General features: G+C 37.2%; 1 protein-coding gene across 5 annotated transcripts in view; it reads left to right on the top strand.

The window, feature by feature from the left end:
* The window catches only part of Eml6 (EMAP like 6), a 241258-nt gene that overhangs the window by 93450 nt on the left and 129395 nt on the right, over positions 1–18413 (top strand). For all 5 annotated transcript variants that reach the window (XM_048352921.1, XM_048352920.1, XM_048352919.1 and 2 more), the window contains exons 3-6: positions 3289–3387; positions 7338–7406; positions 13434–13619; positions 15228–15363. In XM_048352921.1, coding sequence (XP_048208878.1) covers positions 3289–3387; positions 7338–7406; positions 13434–13619; positions 15228–15363 — 490 coding nt within the window. The remainder of the gene's footprint in view (positions 1–3288; positions 3388–7337; positions 7407–13433; positions 13620–15227; positions 15364–18413) is intronic.

Genomic DNA, 18413 nt, shown 5'->3' with positions numbered 1-18413 from the left:
GGGTCAGTCATTTTCACCTTAAGCCCTGAGCATTATGCTTTCAGAAGGTAACATCACCCCATAATTCACCAAGGAGATTTTTTTCCCTCTCCCTCTCTTCCCTCTCCCTTTCCCTCCCTCTCCTAACACCATTCCTCTCATTCTCCCTTCAGTCCCTCCCTCCTTCCCTTTCTCTTCCCTTCCCTCCCCCTTCCTTCCCTTCTCTACCCTGAGTTTGATCTCAAGGCTTCAAGCTTGTTAGGCTGATGCAATACTGAGCCATGCCCCTAGATCTGTGTTTTACTGGTTATTTTTACCGGTAGAGTCTCACTTCCTGGGTAAGTGTCTGAGCCACAACTGCCTATTTTAGGCTTCCCATTGTTAGTAGGATCATAGGCACTCACCACCACATCTATCTTCCCACCTGTGAAGACAGTCTGGAAGTCTGGAAGACTTTTTCTACCTGAACTGATCTGGTACCTTAATCCTCAGATCTCAGCCTCCCTCATAGCTTGGGAAACAGGTGCATACCACTGTATCCAGTTAAGAAGGGGTCTCACAAGCTTTTTTGACCAGGCTGGCTTCAAACTGTGATCTTCCCATTCTTAGATTCCCAAGAAGCTAGGATGATGGGAGTGAACTGGCTAGAGTTTCTTTGACTTCACCTTGAGGTCACTTCAGCTCCCCCTTCTCCCTACCTGCACAGCTGTACAGTCACCTATTCCTGTGTATTTATTTTTCTTTCTAGAACCAGATTTACTATATATGTAGACCCCTGCTATGTTCTTCATTCTACTAGTCTGTAATCTTATGTAAGTAAGCCAGAAAAATTCCTATGTTCTTTTGTATATCCATGGCCAAAGAGAAATGGTTGGATCATGGAATTTGTTCAGGCTTGCAGTTTATTGGCTTCCTGATTAAATTGAATATTTCATGATGCGAATACAGGTCTAAGTATAAAGTGTGATTATATGTATGCTTAATAACCATTCTGTAATTGTCATTTGGGCAAATATCATTATCAAAATTTGTTCTGAAGTATCAGAAACAAATGTAAGCAGTGGAGAAAAGCAAGTTTTAACTACTTGTCCTTTGCCCATGTTATTTCTTATTAGAACCCTACCTAGTTCCTCCCATTGAGTTTCCATTTTGAAGTGTAGGGATGGAGGTGAACTGTGGTTTTTAACTTGTCACTTGAGAAAAATAAGCTCATATTTGGCATGATAGATTTCATAGCTTGTTGGGGCCTGCTGTTCAGGCCTGCTGTATTCCCTGGACAGAGTTCACTGGAATCAAATAGTGTTCAGAACATGACAAATGGACCATCATCTCATAATAGACAAAGACAATAGAAATGCTTTACCAGGTAGCTCTGGGACTTGTCCTTACGAATGAATAAAATGATTTTCTTTTGACGTTTTCTCACTTAAGAAATAAGATATATTGTATTTATAAACTGCTTTGTTAAATGGCAATTCCTTTGCACAAGTACTTGAAGAAAATAATAAAAATTAAAAAATAAAACAAAAAAGAAATAAGGGTTTTATTTTACCCATGATTGTTAACTTATTGTCTTATTTAAAAAAAATGGAATGGAGTTCATCCACTCACATTTTTTTTTAATGGTACTGGGTATCAAACCTGGAGTGTTGTTCTTGCTAGGCAAGCACTTTGCCACTGAGCTACATCCCAGACCCTAGGTTTGTTTGTTTGTTTGTTTTAACATGGTAAAAGAATACCATGTCTTATAACCTTTTTGTTATAAAACTTTTGTTGATGGAATTTCCAAAGAAAATTACAAATATGGCCTTTCTTAGGTGTACATGCCTTTTATACAAAATCTTCTAGTGAATGCCATCTTAAGTGGAGAAGCCTGAATAATCCCTGAGTAACTACACATGAACATTTAGCCATGGATGGCTCAGTTCTTCCATGCATGCTTTAGGAGTGTGCTCATTGGTGCTCACACACTCTTACTCGGTGAGCATGTAACGTCATGTACTGGGTGTTACTATATTTTTAAAACCATTTGATTTACATTGTTTCACTTGTATGATACAACAATCCTACAAACAAGAAAAAGCCCAAATATTTTATTTTTATTTAGTTAGTTATTTGGTACCAATACTGGGGCATGAACTCTAGTCCTTCCATTCTCACTTGACTTTTTTGATCAAAATTAGTACTCTACCAGTTCAGCCACACCTCCTCCATGTCCTGCTTTTTGTTGGTTAACTAGATAAGAGTCTCATAGACTTTTTCTGTATTGGCTGGTTTCATATCACAATCTTCAGTAGTAATTGAGGATTATAATTCCAAGTAACTAGGAATAGAGGTGTGAGCCCCAGTGCCTGGCTCAAAAATTTTAATATTCATCTTACAAATGAGAAAATTGAGATTTAAGACAGTTAATAAATTATTGTTTTCAAAGTCTTATATATGGTTACATACAAAATAAAAAAGGAATCAAAATCTATTTACTTCCAATCTGTTATACAATTCTGTCTCTTAGGTGATTCTGTTATTCTGTTATGTCTCAAATACCTGCTTGTGACATTTTTCATTAATTGTATTTGTTGAATTTTGTTTTTCCTTTGAGGATAAGTAACTACTTAGAATGGAATTTAGACTAGGAGATGAACTACCTTTTTTTTTTACTAACAATATATATTCTGCTTCAGTTATTTTTTAATTTAATTTTATTGTCAAGGTGATGTACAGAGGGGTTCCATTTACATAGGTAAGGTAGTGAGTGCATTTCTTGTCAAACATAGTTACCTCCTCCCTCATTTTTCTCCTGCTTTCCTTCCCCCTCGTTTAGTTATTTTTAAACTTTGTGAAATTATACAAATTTAAGAATAAAAACAAGGCTCATTTACTGGATTTATTCGCTTTAAAGGGTTTGGATTTTAAAACCTTTATTTTTCACAGTTGGTGAGGCTTTTAAACTATAGAATTTAATACTTCTTAAATTTCACACTAACGTTTTAAACTTAAAGTTCAAGTTAATTCTGTTTTTATGCCTTCCACTCATCTATTAGAGACTTCATGAGACTTCACACATGTTGCCTGTGTTGAAAAAGGTCAAATGAACAGTAGCTTTGGGTCTTTGGAATTTCTGTGTATACTAATGTAAGCCAACTATTATGATATCTTGGGATTTATGATGGATAGGGTGAAATTAGTTTGTTCATAAGCAATTCAATGCCTGTTTCATAGTAGGTAATCAGCAAGTTTTTGTTGAAAGTGGACCTGAATAATAGGAAGTCTTTCCATTACTTTCAGGAATTAAATTATTCTTTTTCTTAGCGTTTAGCCTCTGTGGGATTGGATGCCAAAAACACAGTCTGCATTTGGGACTGGAGGAAGGGAAAACTTCTGGCCTCAGCCACTGGCCATTCTGACCGGGTAAGATTTTTTGTTAAAACATACCTTGCAGATTTCAAAAACTGTGGAATAATTATGATTTTCGTATTTTAAAAAGTAAATTAGCTATGTATTAAATTTTTCCCGTCACACTCACTTGTAAATGTAAATGTACTCTTTTCCTTTATTCATGATTGATTGCAAACTGTGTTAGCATGATTGCTTCTTGTGAGCAACTACCTTGAGTTGCTATTGCTTTTCATAGACCGTGAAAATCTTTGATGTTGATATTTGGCTTCTTCATAAAATCAAACTGGAATTGAAGTTGAAATTATATGTATAGCTTAGATGTATTAAATTAGATCTGGAAATGGCTTTGGAAAATACAACATATGATTACAAGGACATATATTTTAATTTCGGATGAACATAATGACAACTTTTTGATTCTTTGTTATATTTGAGAATGATGGATGCAAATCATGGCCTGATTATTCATACTGAGCTTCATATGATCATAAATTACAATTACATATAGTTACAGCATGAAAGATAATGGATTATATGGGAATATGCACAATATGAATAGTGAATAGTCACAAAATGATTTCTCCTTTGTTTGCAATAATAGAGTAATTAGATTTATTTATTGTCTTGTTTTCTAGTTTAAAAGTGAGTTTACAGGACTATCTTATGTGGAATTTCTTCTAGTAGTTCTATATTTCTGTACAATATAATTGTTTATATAGAATGAAGCTTTAATTAAACATTAAATTTATGACCTCTACAGTGATATGAACTCTGAAACACATTCATAAGAATGGCACATACATCTATAGCAATTTGTAGATAAAGAAACCTCAGAGTTGATGTAAAGTTCCCTCTAGCATCAAGCCTTCAGATCCTGAAGGGGTGTTGGTCACTCTAGAAGTTTCCAACCACAGAACTAAGTGTTGGGAAAGGACTGTCCTCTCTCTTGTTTTGTTCTCCCTCTTGATTCCCAGCTCTAGATGCACATAGACTCCCCTATGGAGATATTACAACCTAGTGATATTAGGTCTCTATATTTAAGGATTTGGACTTACTTGATACTAACTTAGTCCTATGTTAGTCAACATTTCCATCACTGTGGTAAAACAGGCAAGTGAAGGAAAGATTTATTTTGGCTTCCGTTCCAGAGGTTTCAGTCCATGGCCACTTGGCTACATGTTTCTGGATCTGTGATGAGCCAATACCTTCATGAAGAAATAGCATGGCAGAAAGCTGCTTACCTCATGGTGGTCAGGAAGTAGAAAAAGACAGAAGACCAGACCAGGGACAAGATAGAGCTTACACACACTGACCCACTTCCTCCCACCAGGCACTACCTCCTAATAGCCCATTCAGCTCTGAACTCATCAGTGGATTAATGAAGTTAGTGCACCTGTGGTCCAGTCACCCTTTCAGTAGCACCATCTGCTGGGGACCAAACTTTCAACATATGCAGGAGAACAACTTCAACATATGACAGGTCCATTTGGGAGGACATTTCATATCCAAACCATAATATACTTAATAAAATATTTATGTTGAAAGTATTTCGTGTGTGTGTGTGCGTGCATGCACATGCACGTGCACACGCACCAGTACTGGAGCTAGAACTCAGGATCTGGGCATTGTCTCCTAATTTTTTTTTTGCTCAAGGCAGTTGGCTCTACCATTTGAGTCACACCTCCACTTCTAGCTTTTGGGTGATTAGTTGGAGATAAAAAAAATCTTAAGGACTTTCTTGCTCAGGCAGGTTTTGAACGATGATCCTCATGATTCAAAGCCTCCAAAGTAGCTAGGATTACAGGCTCATGCCTAGTGCTGACTTGAAAATATTACTTAAGTTTTGGCTGTTACTTTGTCTTTGCTTATGCTGTGATCCAATCATATGTATCTTATATAGAAAGCTGACTTGGACTCTATTAATACATGAATTTTCAGTGATCACAAAGCGTGGACTTGAGACATATGATAGTGATGCTATGATTGTGAGAACAGGTTCCCACATAATATTTTATCCAAGTTATTCTGTGATTACTATGTTAAGTTATAAACACTTTTGTATGGCCTGATCTGAATTAATAAAGTGTATGTCAGACTTTTGGACTGACTACCTTGGGGGAACAGACAGAAAAGTTAAAATTATGAACATTTCAATCAGTAAAATCTTCTTTCTCCAATTAAAAAAAAGAGCCTAATGCAATCCCTTTCTCTTATACATAAGGTACCTTTATCCCATTGTTGAATTCCTGTTGAACTAAATTTGGCCTAAGCCTGATCCCAGGCCTTAAGGCTGCATTTATGTAAGGAACTGCTGCATTCTTCCTTGGGACACCGACAAATCAAAAGACTAAGTTAGGAGTATACGTTTGTAACTAATATCCAAATGAGTCCCAGTGGGTGTGCTTCTGCCAATCCAAGGAAACTGGTTGATCAGACCATCCCTAAATGAGACAGATGGCAAGCTTTTAACACTGAGCTGTTTAGAGCTAGTTCTGAACCTCCGTTCCCTGTTTGTGTGTTTTGCCTGTCCAGGTTGTAGAGTAGAGCTCTCTGAATTTACTGATTCTGAGGGCTGTCCATTTTCTCTGGTCAATTAAACTCTGTTTAATTCATCTGAACTTATTCTTTTTTTTTTTTTTTTGCCAGTCCTGGGCCTTGGACTCAGGGCCTGAGCACTGTCCCTGGCTTCTTCCCGCTCAAGGCTAGCACTCTGCCACTTGAGCCACAGCGCCGCTCTGGCCGTTTTCTGTATATGTGGTGCTGGGGAATCGAACCTAGGGCCTCGTGTATCCGAGGCAGGCACTCTTGCCACTAGGCTATATCCCCAGCCCTGAACTTATTCTTTTTAGCACTACTAAATGTCCCGACATCTACTTGTCTGATTTCAGTGACTGTGCCCTATTGAATTGTTACACTTTCTGGTTAAAGGAAGATTGTAAAAAGTACAATGTTACTATAGTGACAACTTATAACCAGAACCCCTGGCCATAAGACCTGGCTCTGGTCTCTGGCACTATTAAGAGAAAATGGCATATATGAAAATCAAAAAATGAATATATTTGTAATTACGGTTGTAATTGGGGAAAGATAAAAATCTCATTTTGCTTCTTGTTTCTTGTTTGCCCATCGTGGCGTTACAACTTATAGAAAAAAATTGAAGAAAAGCCAACGTACGTGTGTGTGTGTGTGTGTGTGTGTGTGTGTGCGCGCGCGTGTGTGTAGATTTAGCTATAAGCCACAGTTACTGGAACTGGGATGTAATACTGAGGGTGGATTCTCTGAGCATAGCTAATTGGTCAAAAAGCATTCTGCCACTTTTAGTGCCTACACTTTGCCTACTCAGGAAATCCAGGGGCTGCTCTGACTTTTCTATGGTGAGCTTTTCCTTTTTTTTTTTTTTTACCTAGGTGTCTGGTTTAATGTTTTCTTTGGAGAGTGAAGGGCAAATAGCTTCAGCTACCAGATGCTGTGTTCTCTCATGCAGCTTCTTGAGTCTTCCTTTTGTTTTAAGAAGCAGTCCCAAGAAGCTATATACTAACCAAAGCTAGGCTTTCATCCTACTTTTAGTTATTTTATTGGCCCAAGGGAAGACTCAGTGCTGTTTGTCAAGGAGCAATTTCTAAGTGCCTGTAAGTTAAATAAAAAATATTTCATCAACTCTATGAAGAGCATTGGAAAATTTGGAAAACATTACCGTCAATTTTATTCAGTGGACAAAACTAAAAATATGACAATTTGTTTTCAGTTACTTTGGTTAGCTGTACTTAAACCTAAGGTAAGTAGCTACATCTGGATAAAAGTGTTAGAAGTATGTCACTCATTCTCATGGCCAGAGTCTTCATTTTCACTCTGGGCAGGTAAGATTGTGTTCTAAGTGTTTTAAGGTAGAGTCTTGCCAATTGTACTGGCCTCTGGAAAAAGACAAAAGCATAGAAGATGATCAATATTTATTTCTTGGACAGATTTTTGATATTTCCTGGGATCCATATCAGCCAAACAGAGTGGTTAGCTGTGGAGTAAAACATATAAAGGTAAAGTAATTACTTTTTAGTTAATAACTTGTATGAAAAGAATTTTAGATCTTGATAAAGATTACTTGATGTTCAGAAATTATTTGACTGGTTTTGAAATTTTCCAGCTTAAATTTAGAGCCCTGCTAGGTATTTTCTCTGGTCCTGAAATAAGCTAAGATTGCCTTTCAGAAGCACAAAAAAATGTCAATTAAGTGGAGTGCTTGGCCCAAAGTGGAAAGGAAAATTTAATTAATTAAATATTAAACTGAAGTTTCATGAACACTTTTAAGGATTACGTGTTTAAAAACCGTTTGTTTTCTGACATGATATATTCTCTTGGAAGAAAACTGTTTAATATGGAAATAGATAGTACATTTCTTCCAGGGACACTGTTTTTTTAAATATCTATTCTAATAAGAATCACATTTGTTTCTTCTATTTTGTTATACAAGTAGCTGAATTAATACAATCAAAGCCTGTGCTGTCATATACGAAAAATGTGTTGTAAACTGTAGAATATAGATTAGGAACTTCTGTGTATAGTGTTATGGATAGCGTAAGTTAAAATCAATAAATAAGAGTGTAAGGATTTCTCTGTTAAAAGGACCTCTGTAAATACAAATATGCTGCATTTCTGTGTGAATGGAGTAGATACTATATTATTCATCCAACTAGCCATTCCTATTTTGCAGTTCTTTTGTTCTTCTTTCATAATTCTGTTCATTATTTCTACTTAATGATAAGATATGAAATAGACAGTTAAGTGCTCAGAAATAAATATAGTAAGAAATATGTAAGACACATCTAGAACATACTATAAACCTTTATAGAGACACATAGAAGAAGTCTTGGACATATCCTGATTCTGGCATGAAAATTTATAAATGTACCATTTCTTTCCAAGTTAATTGATATTTGCTGCAATTCAGTTATAATCATTATTACTGTGATTATCTGTCCTTTTCAGTTAGTCTACATTAATTTGGAAGGATTAAAAACTAGAATAAGAACTTTGGGGTAAAAAGAATAATGATGGCAAATATTCACTACTTACTAATGTAGTTAGAATTTAGAATAATGAGGATAGTAGAAGACTGGGATAAGGAGAAAGAAACCATTTTTTCTAACAGCCCAGAATTAATATGTCTGACAAATTAGAATATAACAATAGTATCTCTGTCAGGCACTACAACTATTTTGGGGAGGGTATATTGCTTCATACTATATACCACACAAATTGGAAGTGAATTTAAGAGTTAAATATTTAAAGAAAACTAAGAGAAGTGTGTAGACAAATGTTTAAATGTTCTAAAATTGAAGAAAGAGCCTTCTAAATGTGTAAGCAAAGAAAGAAGACATCCTATATTGGTAGATTTATTCAATTATTTCATATTTGTTAAAATGTTTTGTTGATTCATCCCTGCAAAGAAGGGAAACCATGAACTAGCAATTATAAATAACAAATGCAACACCATTGTATTCTTCAAATACAAACTGGCAAACCTGTAAAATGGGCATTGAAAACTGACAAAAATGAAAAATCTTAATCCTTTAGGAATATGGACTTAAGAATAAGTTTAAATGTTAAATATTGCTATTAAGTTGTAGCCAGTGTTGTGAGGGATTCTGTGAAGAAGCGCCGTCAAGCCTGGCTCATGGAAGGGTCATCAAGTGTGGCCTTTCAGACCAGAAATTTGACAGTATTTATTGATAGCCTCAGACATTTTGATCCCATTTGATCCAGGAACATCTGGATATGCCACAATTTGATATACATCCAGATTGGTCATCTTTTCAAGAAGTTTACTGGTGAACTTTATGTAATTTACTATCTAAGGAAATCATGATTTAAAAAAACAAGTTTTTGGTGTAAAGTAAACCAGGCATTCAATACTGTAGTTCCCTTAGCATTTTAAAAGTGAACCAGAGATTTACATCTTCAGGCTAAAGTATGGTAAGGCTCTGGGTTGCTTTTCTAGCCCTAAGTAAAGGAACAGTGAGATGATGATGAGCTCCCTTAGGCCATGTGGCTTTCTGGAAATCTGGGGCCCTTGTCTAGATAGAACCCATAATTCAACTTGAATGTTCCATATCAGGAAGCTGAGATGCAAGGGGTTGTTTAACTTGGAATCCTAATTCTATCTCCTTCTACTTGACTCCTGCTACCTGACAATTACATTTCCTCTAGGCTTTCTTCTTCCACCCAATACGGGCATTACTACTTCTTGAATTCATTTAGAGTTATGTTCAGTCATGTGTGGAAGCAGTAGAAATATGATAATGTTACCATTTTTTAAGATCACAAAATTGATGGCAGACATAAAATAAACAGAGCCTCTGTCTCTGTTTGAGGATCTTTTCTGGCTGAGAAGTTCTTTCCTTAATACTCCATGGTGGCTCAACTTGTCTCCAAGATTCAATATTCACTGGAGTCTAACTAGATGAATTGCTTCACTTTAAACAATTCTTTGGATTCCTCTCTATCTCTTTCTACATTAGGCTAACTCTAACTTTCAGTAAGTTCTAAGAGTAGAGACAGATGAAATCCAGGAATATTATTTAGAAACATTAAGAGTTGCCAATTTGCTAAGTGTTATGGGTTTAGGCATTTTTCCCCAAAACAAAATAAGAATCTCTCCTTCAAGTGGAAGAATTGGCAGATATTCACTTAGCTATCCTTCATTAATTGTTTGGAAATAAATCGACAGTAAATTTAAGCAGGCTTATTAGTTGTCAGTTGTTTTGTAACTGAATGTGATGGGTTTGAATCTTGGAAAATACAAAGCTGGAATAAGCACAACCAGGTCATAAGAGTAGAGCAAGATTTATTACTGCAACAGGTAAGGAGACTCGGAGAATTCTTTCCCAAGTGATTCCCTCCTTGAGCAGAGGAAGCACGGAGATTTCATTAAGGAAGCCTATCCAGAAAATAACACACGTTGGAGTCTGGGAATGTGGCTTAATAGTAGAGTGCTTGCCTAGCATGCACAAAGCCCTGGGTTCGAGTCCTTAACACCACATAAACAGAAAAAGCTGGAGGTGGCACTGTGGCTCAAGAGGTAGAGTGCTAGCCTTGAGCAAAAAGAAGCCAGGGACAGTGCTTAGGCCCTGAGTTCAAGCCCCATGCCTGGCAAAAAAAAAAAAAAAAAAGGTAACACACTCTGGGATGGGCACCTTCCAAGCATGCTCAATTCAGCATGTACCTTACTGAGCACTTCAGTTTAAGGTCATAGTTCAAGAAGGAAAGATGACAGAAAGGAACTTTTTTTTTTCACTATTAGCTTGCATTGTAAAGATGGTGGACAGGAATATTTATGGCCATGCTTTTCCCCACCAGATTTTAGCTGCAGCCAAAGGAAAGGACACTTTGAAGGTGTGTTAATATAGGAGTTTGCCTTGGTTGGGTGCCTGCCTCACTTAGCCTCTAGCCTTACCTATATTTTCTATGTCTGATTTATTTAGATTCTCCCACTTTTTTATTCTCCCCATACCCTCCATGAACTTTGATTTCATTTACAAGTTGAGCGTAAAAATCTTAATAGCATTTTAAGAAAAGATATGTATGTGAAATTTTTGTAGGTAGGTAAAATCTTTTCTGGTTTTCCAAGCTTCCAGTGTTTGATAAACAGTAGAATTACAGTTCTCCAAAGTGAATGCTTGCAAAACAGTTAACAGCTGAACATCTGCTTCATCGGTTTTACAGTATGTGAGCCAACAGGTTTGTGGATACACTTGAGCCTTTTCCAGTCTTTATAGACTGAAAGAACTTGGAGGACTAGCTAGAGCCAAATGAACTCCAAGATACCTGTCAGTGCTAATGAAATTTGTGACTGGAGATTGGAGAAAATAAACAATGTATGTCTATTTGATGTAAATTTAATGGTGCATTGCCACCCTAAAATGTCACTGTCTTCTATATAGAAAATGGCTCTCAAAAAGAGGTAGTTTTCCAGGTATTCACCTTTTTCTGCAGAAAAACTCATTCATTATCCTTGCATCACATCTCTATGTGCTTTATAAAGAGAATCATCTGACTATTTGAAATATTTTATGTGGGCATTATAGCCTAGGTGATTTTTGTCAGAAAACCTGTGTATGATCAAATATAAGATAATGATCTATTATTTTCTTGTAGTTTTCCAGATAGAAATTTTAGACTCACACCAGGGAGGCACCTTCCAAGTAAAAGGACAAAATAACCACTCTCCAGTTAATCTTGATGCATGAAGAAACATAATGAGAAAGGAAAATACATGCCTAAAGTGCCACTGAGCAGTGAACTCTCTGGTTTATTTGTGCAACCAGCAATCATTTGTGTCTTCGCAGTTTGCTGACATTTTCCCATATAAAACCTAAGTGCTTTCCATAGCTTATACCTAAAGAGCCTTTTAAATCTTCTTATCTTTTTGATGTATTCATCAACACAAAAAATAATGATGCCCAAATAAACAAATCACCAGAGCTGACACATTTCTCCTTTGAGAGGAGAGTCCAGCATAGTGCAATGGTTGCACACTTCCATCTTGTGCTTGCTAAGGCAGGCCTGTAGAACAGCCCTCCCCACCCCTGCCACCACCTCCACAGCTGCCTGCACCCCTGCCTACCCACCATTTCAGTGATGCCATCATCCAAGAACTGCTTCCTTTAATATCCAGCTACCTAAGCAGGTCTCCTGTGTTCCTCTCCTGCAGGTACCAAATATTCCAGTTGTCATTGATTTTTCCCCCTTGATACATCCCTGCCATCTGGAATCATCTAATCTTGTTCTCCTGAGCCAGATGCAATTTCTTTCTCACCACTGATCCAGATCCTATTCTTGTTAATTTCCTCTAGTCTAATTTGCTTGTCTAGCTCTGAATTTTTTTTGCCTCTTGTGTATAATCTGAATAGACTTCTTTGAAAATCTTGCTCATTGTTTTGTATGTATCTTCTTTATTAGCTTTAAATTCTCAAGGCAAAGATAAAGATTTCCATAGTTCCTTATGTATTACCCCCATTGGACTTGTACCTTTGGCCAACCACATATGCCTTTTTTCCTGCACTTCCATGGGGGATAATAGTAGAATCTACCTCAGCTTATCATCAGGGGGATTATTGAGAGCCTTTATAAAGACAGGGGCTGTATAACTACACTGAGGTCAGACATTCATACATTAAAAACTATATCAAGGGGCTGGGGATATAGCCTAGTGGCAAGAGTGCCTGCCTCGGATACTCGAGGCCCTAGGTTCGATTCCCCAGCACCACATATACAGAAAACGGCCAGAAGCGGCGCTGTGGCTCAAGTGGCAGAGTGCTAGCCTTGAGCGGGAAGAAGCCAGGGACAGTGCTCAGGCCCTGAGTCCAAGGCCCAGGACTGGCAAAAAAAAAAAAAAAAAAAAAAAAACTATATCAAAGAAAAACACTAGATGTCTGTGTAACCTTGACCTCAGTTGCCTTCTAAAAGTTCTCTCAGTCTTTATGCTTGTGGTCTTTCACATGACCCATACAATGAAAAGAGCCTAGTCCATTATTCAGCCATAGGAAAATATCACTCCTATTTTGAAACATTCATGAGAAACATTTTTGAGGTAAAAAGGTTATGACACTTTTATTATGACACACAGGTTGATTGCCTAGATGATATATCAACATGCCAACAGGAAGTTATAATTTCAGTTTTCCTTTTTATATTCATCTATGTTTCTAAAGTTATCTACAATAAACTTATCCTAGTTTTATAATTTGTCAAAGAAATTAGACAAAAGCATGACTCATCCCCTTTCTTCCAACTCAGAGAACACACTGGCACTTTCTATTTAGTTACCATTCCAAGTTTTGACAGTTTAGAACTTGGATAGCTTAAAAAATGTCATTATAGGTTTTTCTGCTGCTCCTAGAGGAAGGCTAAAATGTGTTTTAGTTCTCTGCCATTACTGAGAAGATATTTGATTATGCCTGGCTCAGAAATGGTACATTATATAAAATGTACTGAAATGTGACTACCTATGATAGAGTGCATCAGGATACATTATTGTGGGATCTGTTTCTTGTATCACTTTCTAGTTCTGGACACTATGTGGAAATGCTCTAACTGCAAAAAGAGGGATATTTGGCAAAACAGGAGATCTTCAGACCATTCTTTGCCTTTCATGTGCCAAAGAAGATATCACCTACTCTGGTGCTTTAAATGGTGACATCTATGTCTGGAAAGGGCTCAATTTAGTCCGCACCATTCAAGGCGCACACAGTGTGAGTATGGCCAGATGGGAATTGCAGGGAGACTTTTATTGTATGAGTTAGGATCACAAATCCTTGCATTTCCCTCCTACCCCCAACTTGGTAGTCAGAAGACGGGGACCAAACACTCCCAAAACACTCACGAAGATTTCAACTATTTTTGTTCATCTGAAAGAAAAATATTTCAGAAAGTATACAGACTCAGCCTCCACCTTCCTTGGCAGGTTCATGTTTATTCATTGGTTAGTTTCACAGGAGACTAGAACTATTTCCTCCTAAGTTGTCAAATTGTAAAGTGCCTGAACTCCCTTGGGCTCTTGCTTCCATTCACGTTCTACAGTGTGGATCTAGATGATGCTTGGTGCTGCTGTTCTGTGGCCCAGAATTGGACCCAGAAGCCTGTGAGTGACTTATTTTATGCAGATTTTCCTCACTTATGCAGAGGTGCCAGACTGTCCCCTCCCTGTCCATGTCACTGATAACCTTCTCTCTTGAGGGTCTGCTGTATAAAAACAAGGACAAACTTTATTGACACTCTGTTGTCTGTTGACACTCACGAAAATGGTCACGTTGTTAATATCTACTGATGAAACAATACCCAGAAGAACAGAGGGATGACATGAAAGGTAAAAGCTACAATGGTGGATGGAAATTGGATATAATTCCTGGAAACTTGACAGATTTTAGTTTTTAGCCTCCAAATTGACTCCTTATTACTTTTTTGTTTGTTTCTGATACTGAGGATCAAATTCAGAGCCTCATGCTTACTATACAATGCTCTACCACTCAGCTATTTCCCTTGCCCCATATTTATTCTTAATATATGTAAAGGAAAGCTTTTTAAACAACTCTTAGCAAAATGAATTTTATATTTTTCACTGTATTATATGCCGAAGACTAGTTTCTTACTTTTCCTCCTATGAGTGAAACAATTAAGTAAAATCAAGTAAAACAAGAGGTCCTCATTTATAAAAGCAGCTAATTTAATCAAGTTTCTCTTTAAACTGGCTCTTATGTCAACATGATGTGTTTCTAACATTCAAGCAAACCATATAAACAAGTACAGTACTCAAAATGCACTTCACAGGTTCTAGTATACAAAGAGCATCATCACATGATGTGTAACAAGCTGGCCCATGTTCTAACCATGCTTTTGGTTCATCTCACATGATGCCTGTTAAGCAATTGGGATGTGTTTCAGGCACCTTCACACCAGTAACAGGGTTAACATTTTTTGTGCATCTTTGCTAGGTTACTTTGGACAGGAACTGTCATGAAGAACCTCCATTGTTTTTCTTGTTTTAGAAGGCTTAAGTTATCATAGATAGGAAATTCTGATTTCCATATCTGCTTTAACTAAGATATTCCTAAGTAACATTAGAAAAAGTAACTTGTTAGCAGTTTTGTAATGTAAAAAAGAACACTGGAATAAGTTTGTTTGGGTGGTGATTATAAATACTTTAAAATCTAGCTGAGATGAAAGATGATATAACTACTTGGTCTGTTGTCAGGATTTCAATACACAGCAAATTGTTTTTTGTTTTACTTTATAATTTTTTAAAATCAACTATGGCTATTATATGATTGTAATGTTGAGCATTATCTGTTTTTACTTGACAGGCTGGAATCTTTAGCATGTATGCATGTGAAGAAGGCTTTGCCACTGGTGGGCGAGATGGTTGTATACGATTATGGGATACTGATTTCAAACCAATAACCAAAATTGATCTCAGGGAGACAGAACAAGGATATAAAGGTAATGTATGTATAAATAGTTACGTCTCATTAAGTACACTGTGAAAATCTGTATTTCTTTTTCTGTTTTTGAATTTTTGAGATGAGGTCTTACTAATTATCCTGGGTTGGCCTCAAATGTGAGATCCCTTTGCCTTACCCTTCCAAGTATTGGAATTGCAGGCATTTACTATCATGCCTGGCTTGTATTTCTATTTTAGAGAGTTGAGTATAATGTGAAGTCTTGTACTATTTATTTTTCTCATCTTCTACCTTGTTCGGTAAAGGATTTAAGGAAGTTAACATAAATACATTGAACAAAAGATCAGTATCAATAAAACAAATGAATACCATTTTTCCTAGCTGGCACAAAGATACCTGTATGCATCAGCAACAGTCCAGCAGCAAAGGTAAACAGCATTATGATAAAGCTGATAGTGGTTTCTTAAGGAGATGGGACTTTCAATGATAAAACTAAAAAGTTATGGACAAGTTGGCCAACCTAAATGTGACTGTGTCCAACCTCATAAGAAAAATAAGTAATAAGAAAAGTAAAGAAAATATTCTTTAAAAATAGACTTAAAGTAATACCTACAACATAGTAGGAATAGATGGTCTAGGTTCAAATCCAGCAGTATTTGAATAATTGGTGGTTAACTGTGGATGGTTGGTTTTTTTTAAAACCATAATTGGCTTCTTGTTGGGGGTCATCACTTGAAATATGTGGTCCCTAGTGAATTGAACAAGTGATACCATAACTTGATGACTCCTTTTTGTCAGCCACTTTACCCAATTCATCAAAAAATTATGCCATGTAATTGAAGTAAACTTTTAAAGCATGAGGATCGGGTACAAAACCATTATGAACTTGGTTTGCTATACTCTTCAACTTGATACTGAGTGGGCCCTGACTCTCCAAGTTTGGGAGCTGGCTTGTAATGAGTAGTGATGTATTGAGGTCTTTAGATTGTCGACACAGTCAACCCCGTTGCCATCTCCTGTCTCCACACGATAAGGAGAACAGTCATGGATGTTCTCCATCTTGAATCCATCTAGGCAGATTTCTATACAAACCCACTGGCAGAACCACAGTACATTGTACAATGTACCATGGTACATTGTTGACAGATGGAGCCTAAGACAGACCTACATTCTGAAGGTCTGTAGCCCTGTGACACCAGGGCTTAGTTTAACAGGGAGGAATTGCATGCATGCTAGATAGATGACTAATGGGACATGTGCTACTTGTATGCCAGGGACAAGAGTGCACTTTGCTTTTACAGGATGGTTTATAACATCCTCTACTTCAGGCTCAAGAACTGAGAGGAGTGGGGTTAGAAGGGAGCTCCTAGGAGAATGATCACAGGCTATGTGGATTACTGATTGTCTAGTCATTGTCTTAATTTTTAAAATTGCCATTTACTGCTCTGCTAGTACTCATTAATAATTTTACCTTGCTGTTAATTCATCTTTTAAAACTTTTTCTAATGTTAAGTAATAATATCTGTAAAATCACAGGCTTAATGTGCTGCATTTTCTTACTCATTAAAGCATGTTCTAACTATGGATATAAGAGATCAGCACCCACCTAAACTCACTTTACAACCCTCCCTCCATGACTGAGCTGAGGCATTTTTGGTACAGCTGTTCACTAGACCCTACCAAACTTCAGAGATGATGGTGTTCCTTCCAGTCCTCAGTGGAAAGACAGAGTACACAGCTAGAGTCAAATGAGCTGAAGACTCCTGGTTGAATTACTGAACCCTACCAAATCCAGCCTCATCATCCTACATCAGGGGGTTCTGAAGCCTGTGTGGGACAGGGCCGTGCTGAGAAGTCTGCTGTCCATCACTCTCATCCTGGCCTCAGCCATCCTCATGCTGATGCTGGAAAGATGGTTGTTGAGTTCAGAAGCCACTTTGCACAACTCAGACCAGCAGTGAGTCTCAGGATAGGCCTCCTGCTGTGATCTTTAGCTTTCTAGGCCACCATGTGACAAGGGTAGGCCCTCAAAAGTTCATCTCCTAAGGCCATAGGGATGCAGGAGACCAGCACAGAAGAGGAACTAAAATACATAGGATTTGAGGTTAGAAGCCATGAATATGTACACAGTTTTGTGGCCCAGTCAGGAGATAGCAGACCCTTGATCCTTTGAGCATTCATAGGAAGTGACTTAAATAGGAGGGAAGGAAAATGGGCAGGGAAAGAGCAGAATGGAAGGAAGAAGGCAGATGAAATGAAGCTGTTTGGGGTACTTTGTCCTACCCTGAAAGCAATCTCAACCTGCTCCATCTATTCTTTGCTTAAAAAATGGAAATAGCAGCCCAGCACTGGTGTCTCATGCCTATAATCCTAACTACTTAGACTCAGAAGGCTGAGATCTGTCAGAAGATCCAGTTCAAAGCCAGCCCAGGCAGTAAAGTTGGTGAGATTCTTATCTCTATTAATAAACTACTCAGAAAAAGCTGGAAGTATTGCTGTCACTCAAGTGGTAGAGTGCCAGCCTTGCACAAAAGAATCACAGGGACAGAGCCTAGGCCCTGAGTTCAAGCCTCAGGACTGGCAAAAAGTAAATAAGTAAAAAATAGAAAAACGGAAATAGCATATGTTTGAAAAAAGTAGATTTAGATCAAATAGTTGGGGCATAAAGATACCTGGTTTTTTTACTTTATGGATGGTCTATTACTTTATAAGAACTTACTAACATATGGGAACTTTCCTTGATAGTTTTCCTGCTGTGTAATAATAACTTTTGAATTCATTTCTATGCGGATGCTCATTTTACTTTAATGGCTTTCTAAACAAATTTAGCAAGAGAATTATAGTCATGATCTCAATCGTATCACATGGTACTGATCATTTTCTGTGCTCCTTAAGTTTAAAAATATTAGCTAAAATTAAGAAACTTGCTACTTACTAGCATTTGGAAATTCAGGTCTTTATATTCACACTTAGTGTGCTATCTATGAAGAATTCTGTAGGCTTCTTCCTGCTCTATAAAAAGAATCCAGCAATTTTCAAGTTTTTAAAAATTTGTGTATATTTTCATCTTCTAGTAACTATTACTTCATA

This window comes from Perognathus longimembris, chromosome 8 (genome assembly GCF_023159225.1).
Source record: "Perognathus longimembris pacificus isolate PPM17 chromosome 8, ASM2315922v1, whole genome shotgun sequence".
Classification (NCBI taxonomy): Eukaryota; Metazoa; Chordata; class Mammalia; order Rodentia; family Heteromyidae; genus Perognathus; species Perognathus longimembris.
This window is presented reverse-complemented; position numbering and strand designations above follow the sequence as displayed.